Raw genomic sequence first — 18804 nt, 5'->3', positions numbered from 1 at the left:
CCGCGCTGTAGGGTTGGGTGTGAGTGAGGACGGCTGCTCTAATGGGCATGTAGGGATGGGCTCTGCAGGCCAAGGAGGAGCGATTGGCTGAGGAGAAGGCCAAGAAAATGGCAGCAGCCAAGAAGATGGAGGTGCGCAGGAAGCAGGAGGAGGAGGCACGGAGGCTCAGGTGTCTGCAACAGGTGCGAATGCAGGTGGCGGGTTGGGCATCGAGGAGGAGGCGGGGCAGGATGGGTGCTGCCTCAGCCCCTGAGGACTGCTGGGCCTACCCCACTTTGTTGGCTTAATTCTGGTGGGTCTTGTGGCGTCCAACCCTGAGGAGGTCCCACAAATGCCTTGGAGATGGGCTGTTTCTGTAGAGATGGCACTTTGAGGGTCAGGCACATGGACTCGAAGCCAGACTTTCAATCTCAGCTCTCGCTCTTTTATTAGCTGTGTGACCCCACACAGGTTACTTGACCTCTCTGTGCTTTGGTTCCTTCAGGTAGCAGTGGTATCTACCGGAGAGGGCTGTTGTGAGGGTGAGATGTTCTACCTAGAAGAGTAGGGACCTACCTCTTCCTTGGAGCTGTCCATCTCATGACCCGAGGGAACACAGATCTGTCTTTGGGGTTATGACACTGATGGCTGAATTTGTTGAGTATTTACCCCGTGCCAGGCGCTGTTCTAGGTATGTGTATAAACTCGGCAACTCTGTGAGGTGTAGGTATTACTGTTTTTGTCCCCATTTGCTCAATGAGGAAACCATGGGCTTAAATGATAGCCCAGTGTCACAGCAAGTGCGTCTGGCTCCAGTCTGTGCCCTTAAATCTGCAGCAGCAGCAAAAGAAGCTGCCACCAGATGCCTTTTCAGGCTGGGTGGTGATTTGTGGCTCCTGGCGTGGGGCGACCCTGGCTCTGCCCCTGACGATCTCGGATGCCTCCTGTCAACCACCCCTCCCTTCTTCCCAGACCTCTGGCACCTCTCCAGCCCAGCCCGGGCCTGGCCTGAGGCCCTGACTTTGCTCTGTGTTCACAGGAGGAGGAAGAGCAGCAAAGGAAGAAGGAGGAAGAGGATGAGCAAGAGCGTCTGCTGAAGGCGGCCGAGGCCAGGAGGCTGGCCGAGCAGCGGGAACAGGAACAGCGGAGGGAGCAGGAACGGCTCCAGGCCGAGAGGTGAGGGAGCCCCGAGGGCCAGGCTGGTGGGCCAGCCCCTGGGGGCCAAGGCGATGTCCAGCCATGTGTTTGTGTGGACGAGAGACAGAGCAGTCCTCTAGAGCAGTTCCCCCTTCCCTTGGGCTTTGCAAAAGAGGATCACACTTCCCTTGGCTCAGCACCCAGAGGTCTGCAGCAGGCAGACCCTGAATGTGGCGTTGGCTCTGGGAGATGGAAGACGTAATGGGCAGGGTCACTTGGGACTCTCTTAGTGCTACCTCCAGCCAGTGTGTGCCCCCTTTGTTCCATTTTGTCCTCAGCTGACATGGCGGGGCAGCGGGGTGCTCAACAGGCCCCCCATGGGCATTTGAGCAGGAGTTCTTTGGCTGCATTGCAGACGCTCCCCACTAAACATGCCTCCTCTGTGGTGAAGAGAACCCAGACCTCCCGCCCCCATCACTTCCAACTGCCTCCCTTGGTATCCATGGCAGCAGAGCCTGGGTCTGCCACTCTCAGAGGCAGAGGTCTCTGCAGTGGGTCCTGTGAGGCTTATTCTGGGGCCCACCCTCTGCTCGGCTGTGCCAGATCTCGGGGATGCCAAAGAGGACAAGCCACAGTCTCTGTTGGCCAGGAGAGGTGGGATCTGCGCCTGTGATGAAGAGAACTGTGCCCATGTGTGTGCACAGAGAGGTGGGAATACCCAAACAGGCCTAGAATACCCAGCTGCCTCTCCTGCCTCCACCGCCTGAGAAACAGCAGGCAACACGTCCCTGCCAGTCTTCAGGTGGCTTTGGGCCCAGTGGGGAGTGGGGGGTGGAAGCCATGGGGCTGAACTGCATGGGGACCATCTCCCTGTGCTTTTTTTTTAATTTATTGATTTTATAGAGAGAAACATTGATTAGTTGTTCCACTTATTTATGCACTCATTGGCTGATTCTTGTATGTGCCCGGACCTGGGATCAAACCCGCGACCCTGGTGTATCGGGACGATGCTCTAACCATTTGAGATACCTGGTCAGGGCTCCCTGTGCTTCTTGACTGACACAAAAGGGTCCTGGTCCTATGGCAGAATCGGAGACAGGAGTCTGGGCAGGGGACAAAGAGCGGTGGGTGGCAGTTGATGTGGTTTTAGAATTGCATGTGTGCCGCCCAATGCCAGGGTCTTCATGGGGGTGACGGTGCGATGGTCATAATGGTTGGCAGCTTACACGCTCTACACGTGTTTCTTGTCGAATCCTCACTTGGAGGCCCTGTGGCATAGGAACCAGAAGCTCCACTTCCCAGAGGGGGGGCGGGTGCAGGGAGGTTAAATGCCTTAAGTCACAAACTAGTGAGTGGAGGTGGCTCCAAAGCCCCAAAACAGCCCAGCTCTGCTTCACGCCAGGCTTGGAGCCCAAGGTCCACCCTGTGGGCCGGGCCGATCCAAGGTAACTCAGGTTTTCTCATCTGATTCTCGTGGTGACGGGAGGAAAGATGTTAGGATCCCCATTGTACAGCAAAGGCAGAAGCTCAGCCCTAAGTCAAGTGGAAGCGTGGGGCCAGATTTGGTGGGTCCAAAGCTGAGAGCTCCCTGCCCCCAGCTGGGCGCTTTCCAGCCCTTGGGGCACAGGTGCAGCTGTGGGCTCCTGGCTGCTGTGCCCATTCTGCCATTCCATCTTCTACAGCCAGTGCCATGAGCCCGGCTTCCCTGGAAGGGATGGGAACTGAGCCAGGTCCCAGCTTCCCGCCATGACAGGCCCTTGCTTGGTCCTCAGGGAGCTGCAGGAGAGGGAGAAGGCCCTGCGGCTGCAAAAGGAGAGGGAACTGGAGGAGAAGAAAAAGGTACAGGGGAGCCGGGGGTGGATGGTGGGTAGTGGGGCTCGCTCGGGGCCTGTGCTGAGCTTTGGGCTGGGGAGCCCTGATCTGGTGGCTCCTGGGGCGGGAGCTGCCTTGCTTGGCCATGCGGGTTTTGCCCGGGGATTGGGGAGAGCACATTCCCATGGCCCGTAACCCCTGGCTGGCCACTGGTCCCAGGAAAAGCAGCAGCGCCTACAGGAGGAGCAGAAGAAGAAAGCCAAGGAGGCTGCAGCGACCAGCAAAGGCCCGAACACGACCATGGACGTGCAGGTGAGGCCAGGCACCAGAGCAGAGAGGAGCCCCCAGCTCTGATTATTCTCTTCCCGAAGCTGGAGGCCAGTTCACATCTGAGGACCATGAGAAAGAGGAAGGATGCAGGCGGCCCAGGAGTTTCTACTCTTCTGGATACGTGTGTTCTTTCCTATTCTCAAAATAGAATTTGTTTTAAAAACAAACTAAACTTATAAAAGAGTAAACTCTGAGTTCAGTGTACATCTCTCTATATGGTTACATGTGTGAACATTGTACATGTTCTAAGTGGACACAGGCTCTACATACAGGCTATCCAGTCTGCTCAGGCTGCTTTAACAAAGTACCATAGACCAGGTGGCGTAAGCAAACATTTATTTGAGACTGGGATTCAGGGTCTATTAGGGGCCGTCTTGCTGGTTCACAGCCGGCTGTCTTCTCGCTGTGCCCTCGCTTGCACCCAGGAAGGGGAGGCGGAGCTCTCCAGAGCCTCTGTTTGAAGGGCACTGATCGAATTCCTGAGGGCTCCACCCTCGTGACCTAAGCACCTCCCAAGGCCCCACCTCCCAATACCATCATGTGGAGAGAGAGGATTTAACAGGAATTTGGGGGGGACACAAGCATTTACTCTCATACATACCATTTGGCAGCTTGATACTTTTTCCCTCCCCTGTTGCTGCTTTTTATATTGTACACATCTACTTCAGCACTTGTAAATCTCTCATTTTTGACTGTCGTGTACCAGGTAGTTGTATCAGAATTTCTTTAACCAGCGCCTGTTGACAAGCATTTAGGTGACTTCCAGTTTAATGCTTTACAAACAAAACGTATTATGAAGGTTTTCAGTGCAGCATAGGTGAAGGTTGGAAAGTGGGAAGTTAGCCGAACGTTCACCCTAGATCAGTGGTTCTCAACCTGTGGGTCGCGACCCCTTTGGCGGTCAAACGACCCTTTCACAGGGGTCGCCTAAGACCATCCTGCATATCAGATATTTACATTACGATTCATAACAGTAGCAACATTACAGTGATGAAGTAACAACGAAAATAATTTTATGGTTGGGTCACAACATGAGGAACTGTATTTAAAGGGCCAGAAGGTTGAGAACCACTGCCCTAGATGGATGTTTCAAATCGTGAGGTTCCCAATGGAGTCCCGGGAGCTGTTCACGGGAGACATGCTGACGTGGAAGTACAGTTGCAACTTACTTTACATGAAAAAAGGAAGAGTCAAGGCTGTGGGTGTGGTGTGACTTTTAAAGTGACCCTGAGCTTTTTGATTTTTCCTGTGAAAGGAGGGGAGGTGGCCGGGCCCCCTCTCCTCGGGGGTGGGAGTTGCAGGAGCTGGGAAGGGGGAGCTGACGCCCTTGTTTATTTTTCCAGTCTCCAGCCCGTACCTCATGTCCAATGACGCCGCAGGGGCCCAGGGCTCCCCCCAAGACCAACCTGGATAACTACGGGATGGATCTGAACAGCGATGACTCCACTGATGATGAGTCCCATCCCCGGAAGCCCGTCCCCTCCTGGGCCACAGGTGAGCAGGGCCCGGAGCTCTGGGTCCTGGGTCCTCACCTGGGACTTCTGGGGCCCTGGAGGAAGCGGCTTGGCCGATGCGGGTGTTGGGAGGCTGTGGTGCTCAGGGGCTAGAAACCTGACGGGTTGGCCTGGCAAGCCTGCACCCGGCCTTGGGACGCGCTCAGGGAGGAGTGGGACTGTCCAGTGGGCTCACCTTTGGAGCACATGTTGGACGCCTTTGTTCCCAACAGATGCATTAAATAGGGGCTGGCTATGGGCACCTGGTGCTGGGTGTTCCGGCTGGTTCTAGGCCCCTCCTTGCAGTCCTGCCCAGCAGGCCGGATGAGACTTGGGCCTAAATGAGCAGTGTGGGGTGGGAACGGAGCTAAGAGAGGTGATGGGGTTCAGCAGTGCACTGAGCGCGGGCTGGGAGTTCCAGCCGGGGAGGCAGGAAAGCCCCGAGGTGGAGGCGGGCACTTGCGCAGGATTTGAGCCTGCAGTTTAAAGACCCCAGTGTTTAAACAGGAGTGTGGGTGAGCGACTGCGGCCTCAGGCCTGGGTGTGAAGCCTGCGGCAGTGGAGTGGGGGCTGTGCATACGGTGGTGCTCTACAGAGTTTGCAGGCCTGGGGGTCAGGGCGGCTGCAGCCTCCCTCCCCAGGGGTCAGCGCTCTACAGAAGACAGCTTGCTCTTGTGAGCGCCACCTCATTTGAAACACACAGTAACCAGGATCTGACTCAGGTCACTTGGGAGGTGTCCATTAGCAGGGGTCATTGTGGCCAGGAAGCCAGATGATTGGCAAAGCCACCTAATTCTAGTTGGCAGGAGGAACGTGCAGTGAGAGCATGATCGGTGTTTGGAGGAGCGGGGCTCAGAGGAGCTGGCCTGGCAGGAGGGTGGGGCATGCTGGTGTGCAGAGGCTGATCAGGGCTCTGGGTGGGGCAGGGGCATGGGGATCCCCAAGGCACTGACCCGGCCCTGTGTTCCCTGCAGGCACCCAGCTCAGCCAGGCCATCCTCCACCAGTACTGCCACCCCCCGAACCTGCCAGAGCTCTTCGGCACCATTCGCCAGCTTGACCTGGAGGACATCTTCAAGAAGAGCAAGCCTCGCTACCACAAGCGCACCAGCTCCGCCGTCTGGAACTCGCCGCCCCTGCAGGGCAGCAGGGTCCCCAGCAGTCTGACCTGCAGCCTGAAGTACTGAGGCAGGCCCGCCGGCCTTCTCTCCCATCTGTGTCTGGCTGTCCATCCCCCCCTGGGTCTCGTGCCCTCCTCCCTTGCGTTCTGTCCCTGAGGGTTGTTCTGTAAATGCTCTGGTGGCCCCGCCTGTGTGGAGGCTGCGCTCGGTGTGTGTTTGCGGAAGTGCCAGGCGCAGCCATGCTGGGCAGCACTGTGTAAATAGGTTGCTATAATTTTAGCCTGGACTTTGACAGGTATATTAATAAAGTTTATTTTTTTAAGCCTGCCGTGGGTTTTGTGAAGACCAGGGGCCTTGGCAGACCCTGGCCCCTGGCCCTGCAGCCATGTGTCTTGGGCCACCAGATGGGCTGGAGAAGCTGGGCACTGTGCCTTGTCCTTGTGCTTCAAGGTCACCTGGGTCCCACCCCCAGGGATAATGATGCGGTGGGTGATTGTGCTGCCATCCCTGGGCAACCCTGAGACACACTTCTGCCCTCATGATGGTCAGGAGCAGATCCTGGCGGGGGGTGGGGGGGTGGGGGGGGCGCCCTGTTTGTAAGGGCGGTGCTTATTCACTGGGAGAGACCTGGGGTTGAGGTCGGGAGAACTGGCCTCTTGACAGCTCAGCCACTTAAGGCAGTCGTCTCTCAGCCCCTTGCTGCATGGATGGTGCCGGTTGAGCTGCTTAACAGGATCAGAAAGGGATGATTAGAAAGGAGATGTCTCTTGAAACTACCTGGAGGCCAGTGCTTGCCAGCAGTTAAGATGTTTCTCCAATAAAACCAGGAAGCTGCTAATGAAATGCTTAGTGCTAATGGAAGCTGGCTCTGGTCCTGCTGAGAGCTGCCAGCGGAGTTCTAAATGTGTGAGGGCTGGCCCTGACCCTCTGCTGCTTCAGCCCCTGCAGCGGGTCAGTGGGCCAGACCAAGCCACGGCCAGTTCCTGTATAGTCTGCCTGGAACCACGCAATAGAAACGTCTCCACTGCTCTGCTCAGGGCAGAGGGAAGTAGCTGCAACAGGCCTGATGGCCGCAAAGCTGAAAATACCATGACCCTTTACAGAAAACATTTGCTCCTTTAGGACTAAACAAAGGATAAATTCAAGAGTGCTTTTCAAAAGGAGGAAATAGTGGACATACACGGTTGCCTGAAATCTAGAGGATTCCACTCATGCCAACTAAAACATTTTATGCTGCATTTAAATTTGGTGCACAATTCAAATTTGTTCCATATGTTCTCTTACTAGAAACTTGTGTTGAGTCAACTGGAGAGTGTCTTTGCCTAAAGTCACGATGTCAAAATATTACTTTCTGCCCTAGCTGGTTTGGCTCAGTGGATAGAACGTCGGACTGCGGACTAAAAGATCCCAGGTTTGACCTCAATCAAGGGCATATGCCCGAGTTGCAGGATCGATCCCCAGTAGGGGACGTGCAGGAAGCAGCCAATCCATGGTTCTCTCTCATCATTGATGTTTCTATCTCTCCCTCTCCGAAATCAATCAAAATATATTAATACAACAACAAAACCCCAAAATATTACTTCCTGCAAGCATATATATATATATATATATATATATATATATATATATATATATATATATATATATAAAGAGCCAGGGTCTGTAATGTCCAAAACGACCAAACGCCAGGCTGTGCACGCAGCAGGCTCGGCTGGGTGGGGACTGGCGAGCGGGCTGAACTGCTGACCTCTCGGTCCCTCCCCCCCAGCTCCCCTGGTGACGTGGTGACCCAGCACTCACTGCCGAGGGGGCTGTGGGCCCCAGGATGCCTCGGTGCTACAGCGGGAGGGGGCTGTGGGCCCCGGCTGGCCAGGGCACGTTGGAACTCTGGGTCTCCACAATCGGGGGTGTGGCCAGCCTTCAAATCAGACCCTGACAGGAGGGAGGTGGGAGCCCCATTCCTTGCAGAATCGGCCGTTGGATAGCTTGCTGTCAGTGGCCTGCCAGCCAGGAATCCCATTCACCTGCACCCCAGACCCTGGTGATCTGGGCAGAGGCAGTTAGGGGCAATCAGGCCTGCAGGGAAGGGCAGTAAGGGGCGATCAGGCAGGCAGGCAGAGAGGTTAGGGGCAATCAGACAGGCAGGCAGGTGAGCGGTTAGGAGCCAGCGGTCCCAGATTGCGAGAGGGATATCAGACTGCTGGTCGAACATCCCCCAAGGGGTCCCTGATTGGAGAGGGTGCAGGCTGGACTAAGGGACCCCCCCGCCCCCCGCACAAATTTTGTGCACCAGGCCACTAGTATTTATATAATGTTTCAGAAAAAGTTATTACTCAGCAAAAAGGCAGTTCCAGTTCTGCATCTTTACCAGCACTTGATATTGTCAGCATTCCTTATTTTAGCCATTTTAATAGATGTGTAGTGAAATCTCATCATGGTTTTCATTCACGTTTCTCTAATGGAAAGTTGGATTATTTACCATCTGTGTATCTTCTTTGATGAAGTATCCAAATCTTTTGTTCATTTTTAATTTCTTTTGCCTTTTAAATTGTTTTTGTTCTTTTTCTAATATTTTTTGGTTCATGTTTACATTGGGTAGTTTTCTTACTGTTGAGCTTAGAACTTTATGTATTTTGGGTACAAATTGGTTCTCAGTTACATGATTTGCAATATTTTCTCCTAGGTTGCAGCTTGTCTCTCCATTCACTTAACAGTGTTCTTCATAGAGCAACGATTTTTATTTGGGTGAAGTCCAGTTTATTAAATTTTTTTTCTTACATGGATTTTGCTTTTTGGTGGCATGTCTAAGAAACCTTTGTTTAGCCTCAGTTCTTAAAGATTTTCTACTATATTTTCTTCTAAATGTTTTATAGTTTAACATGAAATTTAGATTTATAATCTCTTGAGTTAATTTTTTCAAAATGTGAGGGTTATGGTTTTTGTTTGGGGACACATGGATGGATGTCTGGTTGTTTCAGGACCCTTTCTTGAAAAGACTATTCTTTTACCAATGAATTTCTTTTGTATGTTTGTCAAGAATCAATTAGCCATTTTAATATGGGTTTATTTCTGGACTTTGTATTCTCTTCCATTGGTCTATGCATGTCTCCTTTTGTCAATAGCACATGGTCATGATTACTGTAGCTTTTTGTGTCTTAAAAATCTGGTAGTGTGATTCCTACAACTTTATTCTTGCAAAATTATTTTGGCTTTTCTATCAGTTTTGCCTTCCTATGTAAATTTTAGAATCAGTTTGTCTATACAAAAGCCCTGCTGGGATTTTCACTGGGATTGAATTAAATCTATAGGATAAGTTTGGGGAGAGTTCACATATTTATGATGGGGAATCTTCTAAACCATGAATATGACATGTCTCCATTTATTTCCTTTTTTTGTTGTTGTTTCTTTCACCAGCATTATGTAGTTTCAGCACACAGACTCTGTACAAGTTTTATTGGATTTAGAGCTAAGTAATTATTTTCTTGGAACTATTGTAAATGGTGTTGTTTTCCTAACTTTGGTTTCTACTTGTTCATCGCTGGTATGTGGGCATACAGTTTATTTTTGTGTGTTGACGTTGTATCTTTGATGCAATGAAAGCAGTGCTTAGAGGGAGAGTTATGGCACTAGATGCTCTGTGAAGGGGAAAGTCTCAAATCAGTGACCCCCACTTCCACTTAAGAAAAAGCAGAGCAAATAAAAGTATAAGCAGAAGAGGAGAAATAACAAAGATAGAGCAGAAGCCAATGACATTGGAAAGGAAAAGGTAATAGAAAAAATGTAACCCAGAAGCTGCTCTTTGAGAAGCTCTAGAACAATCCATATACCTGTCCAGACTGAACAGGATTAAAAGAAATGACCAATGCCGAGAATGAGAGGTAAAACCACTAAAGGTTCTCCAAATATTATGAACAACTATGGCAATAATAAGAGAAGAAAATGTACCGTATCAATACATGAGGAAAACCATGTGATTAATAAATGCTGAAGGTGCATTTGACAATTCACTAATTTATGATAAAAGCTCTAAGCAAATCATAATTTAAAGGGAATTTCCTCGGTTTGATAAAGCACATTTAAGGAAAAAAATCTCTACCAAACATGGTGAATGGATGCATTCCTCCCAACAAGTTTAATGCAAGGCTGTCCACTGCATTGCTTCTGAACATTTTATAGGAGGTTCTAGCCAGTGCAGTAGAGCAAAAAGCAAAAGGCACTGTCAGTGAAGAATCGCTTCTCAGCTTTTTGGCTAAGATCAAGTGTAAAACTGTTTTCAGAGATGACTTGTCGAAAATCTGATAGTGTCTACCAAAGGATTAATAAGTGAGTTTAGCATGGTTGCAGGATATAAGATAAATATACAAAAATTAATTGTATTTCTATATACTTACCTTGAACACTCAGAAATTAAGAAACAGTGCAATTTATAATATCCAGAATTATATCTTAGGGATATATTTAATAAAAGGTGTGAAAGATCTGTACAGTAACACCTATAAAATATTGCATCAACAGCAGGTTGAATAAAGTGGTTTATGAATTTTCAGAGAACTTCCTAGAGAAGTCCAAATAACCTGAGGATTAGTGAGATGGGCAAGGAAATTGGTGAGCTAATCCTCACAGCAGGATCCTCTAGACCAGTGGTTCTCAACCTTCTGGCCCTTTAAATACAGTTCCTCATGTTGTGACCCAACCATAAAATTATATTCGTTGCTACTTCATAACTGTAATGATGCTACTGTTATGAATCGTAATGTAAATATCTGATATGCAGGATGGTCTTAGGCGACCCCTGTGAAAGGGTCGTTCGACCGCCAAAGGGGTCGCGACCCACAGGTTGAGAACCGTCGCTCTAGACTATTTATTCAGTTAATTAGGTTGGTTTATCATGTTGTGGGCAGCAAACTACCAGTTAGTAACCCTTGGCCTCCAACTGGCTGGAAATAGGATGAGGCCTGTCGATGACCGTCACTGTGCCAGAGGCCTACATTCTCTTAGTTTCAGAGTTGCTTCATCCTGCTCATCTTTCTGTTACAGCTGAAGGTCTGCGAGTTACACAGCCTGACTCCCTTCCACCTGCCTTCTTGGTGTTGTCGGTCAGTGATCTTTTTTAAAAAAGAAAAGAAGAAAGAATTGAACAGACGAAGGAACTAGGTTGAGCCATCAACTAGAGAACTGGATTGAGTCAGAAACTGAGATGCAAGCAGCTGAGCTAGATCTTAAGTGTCATCCACTTCCCTTCCATCTGATACGTCACCACTACCAGACACCCGACTGAAAGTCCCTCCTGGTTACTTTATCGTTCACATCAGTGCCTGAGCTGGACCTAGTGGCCTCCAAACTGTGCACAATCGAGCAAGTTTCTTACTTTCGGAAAGTTAGTCGACTCACTTGTTAAAATGGGAAATGTAATAGCTTACTGATCTGTAGCAATGATTAAATATGGTGAGTTATGTTTGCACATTATCTGACCATTGTTTGCAATAAAAATATCACTACTCTTTTAATTACCAGTATTATTATTAGGTACAGAATGTCATCCAAAGGACCTGTATGCAGGATGACAATGGTATGTTTGCAGTAATTTTAATGGCTTTATTTTATTTTAGTTTTTGTTAAACCTCACCTGAAGGTATTTCTTCCATTGATTTTTTAGAGAGAGTGAAAGGGAAGAGGAGAGGGGGGAGAGAGAGAGAGAGAGAGAGAGAGAGAGAGAGAGAGAGAGAGAGAAACACCTATGTGAGAGAGACACATTGATTGGTTGCTTCCCTCAGGCACCTGGACCAGGGCCTGGGATCAATCCTGCAGCCCAGGTATGTGTCCTTAACTGGGAATCCAACTGTTGATTCTCTAGTGCCCTGGCCAACACTCTTACCACTGAGTAACAACAGCCAGGGTTCAATGCCGATATTTTACTGAAAATTATATCCCCCCACCCAGCCCCTGGTAACTACCATTCTACTCTCTGTGCCTATTAATCTGACTGCTCTAGAAACCTCGTGTATAGAAATAATATATTATTGTCTTTCTGTGACTGGCTTACTTCACATGGTGTACTGTCCTCTAGGCTCACCCATGTTGCAGCATGTGACAGATCCCCTTGCTTTATAATGCCGAGTACTAGCAACATCCCTCCGCATGTATGCCCCACACTGTGCTTATCCATTCACCTGTCCATGGACTCTTGGCTATTGTGAATTATGCTACTATAAGATGGGTATGCAAGGGTGTGTTTGAGACACTGCATATATACTTAGAGGTGAATTTGGTCACATTGTAATTTTATGTGTAATATTTTCAGGGACTTCCAGACCCATTCTTCAGTGGCTGCACCAACTTATGTCCTCACCCAAAATGCACAAGTGTTTCTATTCTCCACATCCTTGCCAACACTTACAATTTTCCTTTTTGTTAATTGTGTTTTATTATTATTTGGACAGTAGCCATGACAATGGGTGTGAAAATACCAGGTGATGTTGACTGGAGATCTGAGACACAGACAGAAGGCACTGGGCAGAACTTGTAGTTGTGTCACCTCACCCACGGGTTCTGCACCAGAGCTCCCGGTAACAGGGACACTCTCCCGGGTTTGGCCCATCCTGTCTCTCCAGTCACAAAGCTTCCCTCCCACGGGGCTCTACTGTGTGTTTCGGGTAACACGGTTCCCGCGTGTCCTACACGCCTCGTGCTCTGTGGTGTGTTGTCTTCCCTCATGCTGTTCCCTCGGGTCCCTCCTCCTAACTTCTGTCATGTCCCAATTCTGTCCTGAGTGGCTCTGAAGTGTGCTCCCTGACACCAGACTGCCTCCTGCATGCCCCCCCTATTGGGGATCGAGCACAAAACCCCGGCATGTGCCCTAACTTGGATTCGAACCAGCGACCTCTTAGTGCAGGGGACGACACTCAACCAACTGAGCTCTGAGCTAGACCAGCCAAGGCCATCGGTTGCTTCTTTTATGGGCCCTGACCAGAGATTGAACCTGAAACCTTGGCCTATGGGGATGACGCTCTAAAAACTGAGCTACCCGGCCAGGGCTGAACAAATATACATATGTTTTTAAAATTGATTTTGAGAGAGAAGAAGGGAGAGGGAGAGAAAGAGAAAAACATCGATGTGAGAGAGCAACATTGATCAGTTGCCTCCCATATGGACCCCGACCAGGGATTGAACCCAAAACCTGGGTGTGTGCCCTGAATGGGAATCAAACCCATGACCCTTCAGTGCACCAAATGATGTTCTAACCAACTTAGCCACACCAGCCAGGGCTGAACAAATACTTTAAATTTTAAATTACTCGGGAACTGTTAAATGCTAGGGATATGATGGTGTACAAAAATGGTCACAGTCCCTGTCCTCATCAAGCTTATGTTTCTGGTAAAACCTGCTAGTGACTAGTGACCTTATAAACAATGCGTATTGATACTTTAGAACCTGTTTCTTTTTTAAAAAAATATATTTTTATTGATTTCAGAGAGGAAGGGAGAGAGAGAGAGTTAGAAACATCAATGCTGAGAGAGAAAATTTATTGACTGCCTCCTACATGCCCCACACTGGGGATGGAGCCTGCCCTGACTGGAATCGAACCGTGACCTCCTTGTTCATAGGTTGATGCTCAACCACTGGGCCACACCAGCCAGGCTCCATTGATTTTTAGAGAGAAGAGTGGACGGGAGGGAGGGTTGGAGGGGGGGGGGAAGATAGAGGGAGAGAGAGAGAGAGAGAGAGAGAAAGAGAGGAGAGAGAGAGAGAGAGAGAAACATTGATTGATTGCCTTCCACACAGGCCCCCTGACCCTGGGCCAGGGATCGAACCTGCAACCCAGGTATGTGCCCTTGACTGGGAATTGAAGGGTCGTACACCTGAGATCCTTTGGTGCATGGGCTAATGCTCTACCCACTGAGCTCACTAGCCAGGGCTCTCTGGTAGGTTTTTTTTATCTGAAAATGAGAGTGGACAAAGAAAAGGAACTGTCCAATTAATAAATATTCTGACTAATTATTATCCCCATAGTCTCACGTTTTTTGCAGTGTTAGATTTAATCATATGAAATTGCCAGTATTCGACTATTTGAAAAGATTCGTAATTGACCTATTGAAACAGCCATTACATATGGTTCAACCTAATTGTTGAATTTCTATTGGAATCATACGAATTATTTATGTTAGGGATAGCTGAAACCATGCAAAATTGTCTCAGGTATAAAGGAAACATACATTTGGAAAATACAATATAAACATATAATCAATGCAATCTATTCTGGAAATGCATAGAATCCAGTCTAGTATTTCTTACTATATTATGCTGATTTTCTGGTTTTTTTAAAATATGTTTTTTAAAAATATATTTTTATTAATTTTAGAGGGAGAGGAAAAGAGAGGGATAGAGAGAAACATCGATGAGAAAGATACATTGATTGGCTGCCTCCTGAATGCCCCCACTGGGATCTAGACCCCAACCTGGGCATGTGCCCTGACCAGGAATCAAAATGAGGACCTCTTGGTTCATGCGTCGATGCTCAACCACCGAGTCACACTCAGACTTAATATGTTTTAATTGATTTTAGAGAGGAAGGGAGAGGGGGAGAGTGAGAGAAACATTGATGTGAGGGAGAAATATCAACCGGCTACCTGCTGCATGCCCCCACCAGGGACTGAGCCTGCAACCCGGGCATGTGTCATGACCCGGAATCAAACCAGTATGCTTGTGGTGCGTGAGATGATGCTCAACCATCTGAGCCACACCGGCCAGGGCTGTGCTGGTTTTCTGGGCCAGTGATGCTATAGGATTTGGTTCCTGTATTTTAGTGTCTGGCAAAGGACAAGTCTGTTTGAAAATTTTGTTAGGATATTCCCTGTAATTTTTGAGCAAAGTATTTGTTGCTATAGGAGAGGAGAACATACTATTAGCTGATATTTAGTGTGTGAGATAGATAATTCTTCAGGGCTGTCTGTCTTTTCCCTTGTTTTCCAGTGAGTTAAATCAAGGAGTTGAGAGGCCACACTTTCCCAATTTCTAGTTTTAGACCAATTCTGTTATTCCATCCTACATCAGAAGGGGGCAGGGGTAGGCTATTCTTTGTTGTTCGATAGCACTCTAAGTTTTCTTGCTTAAGGAAGGCGATATGTTAAATTTAAAATTTTTTTGGTTTTTTATTTTTTTTTACTTCTTCCTAAGGAATTATCTCATCTCTTTACCATAAAATAAATTCAACTTTTTGGTTTATTTCCATAACTTAGTCACAGATTAGCCAGTGGGAGGAAAGATCATCCACAGAGAATGTTAGTAGCTGGAAAAAAAGTGTCCTTGGCCCTAATATACCTTGTTCAGGTTTCAGCCACATTCAGAGCTTCCCTCGCAAACGGGCCCTGTCTCTGCTTTCGGACGCCTGCACCGCACCAGCCTGGCTGCAGCTGAATGTCTGGGGTCTAGCACGCACGCAGGTAATATAACCTTTGAGTTCTCCACCCTGATGCAGAGGGACCAATAGCGGCATGCAGGCATCTTTCCACACACAGATTAGGGTTGATCTAGCCACCCCCTTTACCTGAGACACTTATTTAAAAGTGTTTGGTTTCTTTCTGGAGGAATCACAAACCAGTCTGTTATAAACCAGAGGTACGAATGTCTCTTTGCAAGAAAAGTTCCAAATAACTCTTATTTTACTTTTTCACCTCAAAACAACTCTTAGGTTTTAGACACATGGGAACCAAGAATTCGAGAGGCATTGACTAAATCTAGAAAAATGTGGGCACTAGAGTGGGCAAAGCAGATGGGGGGGGGAGCAAACATACTGGAAGAAATAGGATTTCCCCTTCCTCTCATACACTTCCTGAATCTAACCACAGAACTCTATTGCCTTCTCTATCACTTCTACAAAATTCCATAATTTAAAAAAAATACACTTACCAAAGCCCGGCCAGTGTGGCTTAGTGGTTAAGCATCAACCTATTAACCAGGAGGTCACGGTTCCATTCCAGGTCAAGGAACATGCCCAAGTTGCAGGCTCGATCCCCAGTGTGGGGCGTGCAGGAGGCAGCCAAACAATACTTCTCTCTCATCACTGATGTTTCTACCTTTCTCTCCCTCTCTGAAATCAATAAAAATATATTTTTAAAAATACACTTACCAGTGCTCGCTTCGGCAGCACATATACTAAAATTGGAAAAATACAGAGAAGATTAGCATGGTCACTGCACAAGGATGACCCGCAAATTTGTGAAGCTTCCATATTTTCAGACCCAGAGAAATAGAAACATCGAACAGACTGTCAAACCTCAGAGGGAAGGCAGGGGAGGGTGGGGGGCGGGGGGGGGGAAGAGTTCAACCAATGAACTCATATGCATAGATACATAACTCAAGGACACAGTGAGTGGTGAAGGCTTGGAGGGGGGGGGAAGGGTGGGGAGAGGGCAATGGGGGGGAAGGGACATCTGCAATACTTTCAACAATAAAGATTTATTAAAAATAATAAAAAATAAATACACTTATCATAATAAAGGATATAGTTTCAGTGTTGTTGGTGCTCTTTAACATAATTTATTTTTATTGATTTCAGAGGAAGGGAGAGGAAGAGAGAGAAACATGTGCCCTGACTGGGAATTGAAATGTGACATCTTGGTTCATAGGTTGAAGCTCAACCACTGAGCCATGCTGGCCAGGCTAATTAACTTTGTTTTTTTAAGGATTTTTAATTGATATTTAGAGAGAGATGAAGGGAGAGGGAGAAAAAGAGAGAAACATCAATGTATGAATGAAACATGGATTGATCAGCTGCTTCCTGCACACCCCCTACTGGGGTTTGAGCCCAAAACCTGGGTATGTGCCCTTCACATGGCAACCTTATGGTGCATGGGCTGATGCCCAACCAACTGAGCCACACTGAGATAATTAACGCTTTTTCCAATTCATAATTAACTTTTGACATTGGTTCACAATCTGGGTCATTTTACTTCTATGGCTGTCACCTTAGACTGTAAAAACCTAGAGTTTGTATTAGAATTTATTTGGTGCTGTCTACTTTTAGAGCAGAGAACTGGTGTTAAATCTTAGGATGCATGAAAATCCCACATTTTTTTCCTACATGCAATTCTATTTCTTAGAGTAATAGGACTCTCGTGAAATGGGAATTGAGGTGTCTTGTATCTAGTGTGCTTTGGTGTTCTGTATTATTGTGTTTTCTTTTTTTTTTTCTAGAGAAAGAGATGGTTCATCAATTTCCAGGAGATTAAAAGTTATGAAAATAATTTCTGAACAATCAGATTGTTTGGAAGGCAGAGAATGAAAAGAAATTGGATTGGGTGATTCCTGAAACTTATTCGGTATTTCTAGTTATAAAGTTTAGCCTGCCTAGTTCTCATATAATTTTTTTAATTTAAATTCTTTATTGTTTAAAGTATTACATGAGTCTCCTTCCCCCCCCCACACACACCCATTGACCTCTCCCCAGCCGCTCCCCCCTCCCCTGCTAATGCCCTCACCCCCCTACTGTCTGTGTCCATTGGTTATGCTCATATGCATGCATACAAGTCCTTTGGTTGATCTCTTACCCCCTCACCCCCTGCCTTCCCTCATAGGTTGGACAGTCTGCTTGATGCTTCTATGTCTCTGGTTCTATTTTTGTTCATCAGTTTATGTTGTTCATTATATTCCACAAATGAGTGAGATCATGTGATATTTATCTTTCTCCAACTGGCTTATTTCACTTAGCATAATGCTCTCCAGTTCCATCCATGTTGTTGCAAATGGTAAGAATTCCTTCTTTTTTACAGCAGCGTAGTATTCCATTGTGTAGATGTACCACAGTTTTTAAATCCAGTCATCTGCTGATGGGCACTTAGGCTGTTTCTAAATCTTAGCTATTGTAAATTGTGCTGCTATGAACATAGGGGTGCATATATCCTTTCTGATTGGTGTTTCTGTTTCCTTAGGCTATATTCCTAGAAGTGGGATTACTGGGTCAAATAGAAGTTCCATTTTTTTAAAAATATATTTTATTGATTTTTTACAAAGAGGAAGGGAGAGAGATAGAGAGTTAGAAACATCGGGCGATGAGAGAGAAACATCGATCAGCTGCCTCCTGCACATCTCCTACTGGGGACATGCCCGCAACCAAGGTACATGCCCTTGACCGGAATCGAACCTGGGACCTTTTAGTCCGCAGGCCGACGCTCTATCCACTGAGCCAAACCAGTTTCGGCAGAAGTTCCATTTTTAATTTTGTGAGGAAAAAATTATGGAAGGCTTCGTGTGTTGGAGTCCAACCCCAGCGGGTCCAGGGATCCCCAAAGGTGTGGACGGAGTCGGCGAAGAATGAATGACATGGAAACTGGGTTCAGTTCATCAGCATAGCGAGGTTCTCCCTCCAGGATCTCCAGCGAAGTTCTGGTGCCATGTTCTCTCGCTAGGTTCTCCAGCCAGGTTCTTTAGCCAGGTTCTATCCAGGTTCTTTTGCCATGTTCTGTCTAGGTTCTCCAGTGAAGTTCTGTAGCCAGGTTCTGTCCAGGATCTTTTGCCATGTTCTCTGGCTAGGTTCTGGTTAGGATCTGATCAGGATCTGATCAGGATCTGATGTTTATTGTCTTGTTACATCTGTATTTATACCAGCCGATTTTAATCCTGTCAATTTCTATTACAAAGGTTAGGGCGTTTCTTATCTCCATTCCAGGGAGTAAAGATTATGTAGTTTAACTACCCACCTGGCACTTAATTAAGGGGTTGTATCCCCTCCCTAACCTCAGGGAAAAATCCCCACCTGGGGAAACAACCTTTTTCGGAGAGGTGACCTTGGTTAAAACACATAGCGCCAAGAATGGGAGCAAACATAATTAAGAACAGTATGCCATATACGCCAGGGCCCTTGAAACATATGCTGTGCAGACGTTTCTTCTCTGGCAGCGACTGTGTCAAGCAGCAGGATGGACCGGCTCCCGGCAT

The 18804-nt window shown here is 47.5% G+C and overlaps 1 protein-coding gene and 1 non-coding gene across 2 annotated transcripts in view; both read left to right on the top strand.

The window, feature by feature from the left end:
* LOC102425453 (inner centromere protein-like) overlaps positions 1 to 6087 on the top strand; it is a 12617-nt gene extending 6530 nt beyond the window's left edge. Inside the window, exons 6-11 of the mRNA XM_023757942.1 lie at positions 54 to 182; positions 1019 to 1155; positions 2889 to 2955; positions 3148 to 3240; positions 4602 to 4752; positions 5726 to 6087. Coding sequence (XP_023613710.1) covers positions 54 to 182; positions 1019 to 1155; positions 2889 to 2955; positions 3148 to 3240; positions 4602 to 4752; positions 5726 to 5937 — 789 coding nt within the window. The 3' untranslated portion in view covers positions 5938 to 6087. The remainder of the gene's footprint in view (positions 1 to 53; positions 183 to 1018; positions 1156 to 2888; positions 2956 to 3147; positions 3241 to 4601; positions 4753 to 5725) is intronic.
* A 9912-nt stretch (positions 6088 to 15999) lies between these two features.
* LOC111827019 lies at positions 16000 to 16106 on the top strand. Its single transcript, XR_002830480.1, has one exon. It is a non-coding gene; the product is annotated as a U6 spliceosomal RNA (small nuclear RNA).
* Positions 16107 to 18804: the final 2698 nt, after the last annotated feature.

The sequence above is a fragment of the Myotis lucifugus genome, unplaced genomic scaffold (genome assembly GCF_000147115.1).
Source record: "Myotis lucifugus unplaced genomic scaffold, Myoluc2.0 scaffold_119, whole genome shotgun sequence".
NCBI lineage: Eukaryota > Metazoa > Chordata > Mammalia > Chiroptera > Vespertilionidae > Myotis > Myotis lucifugus.
This window is presented reverse-complemented; position numbering and strand designations above follow the sequence as displayed.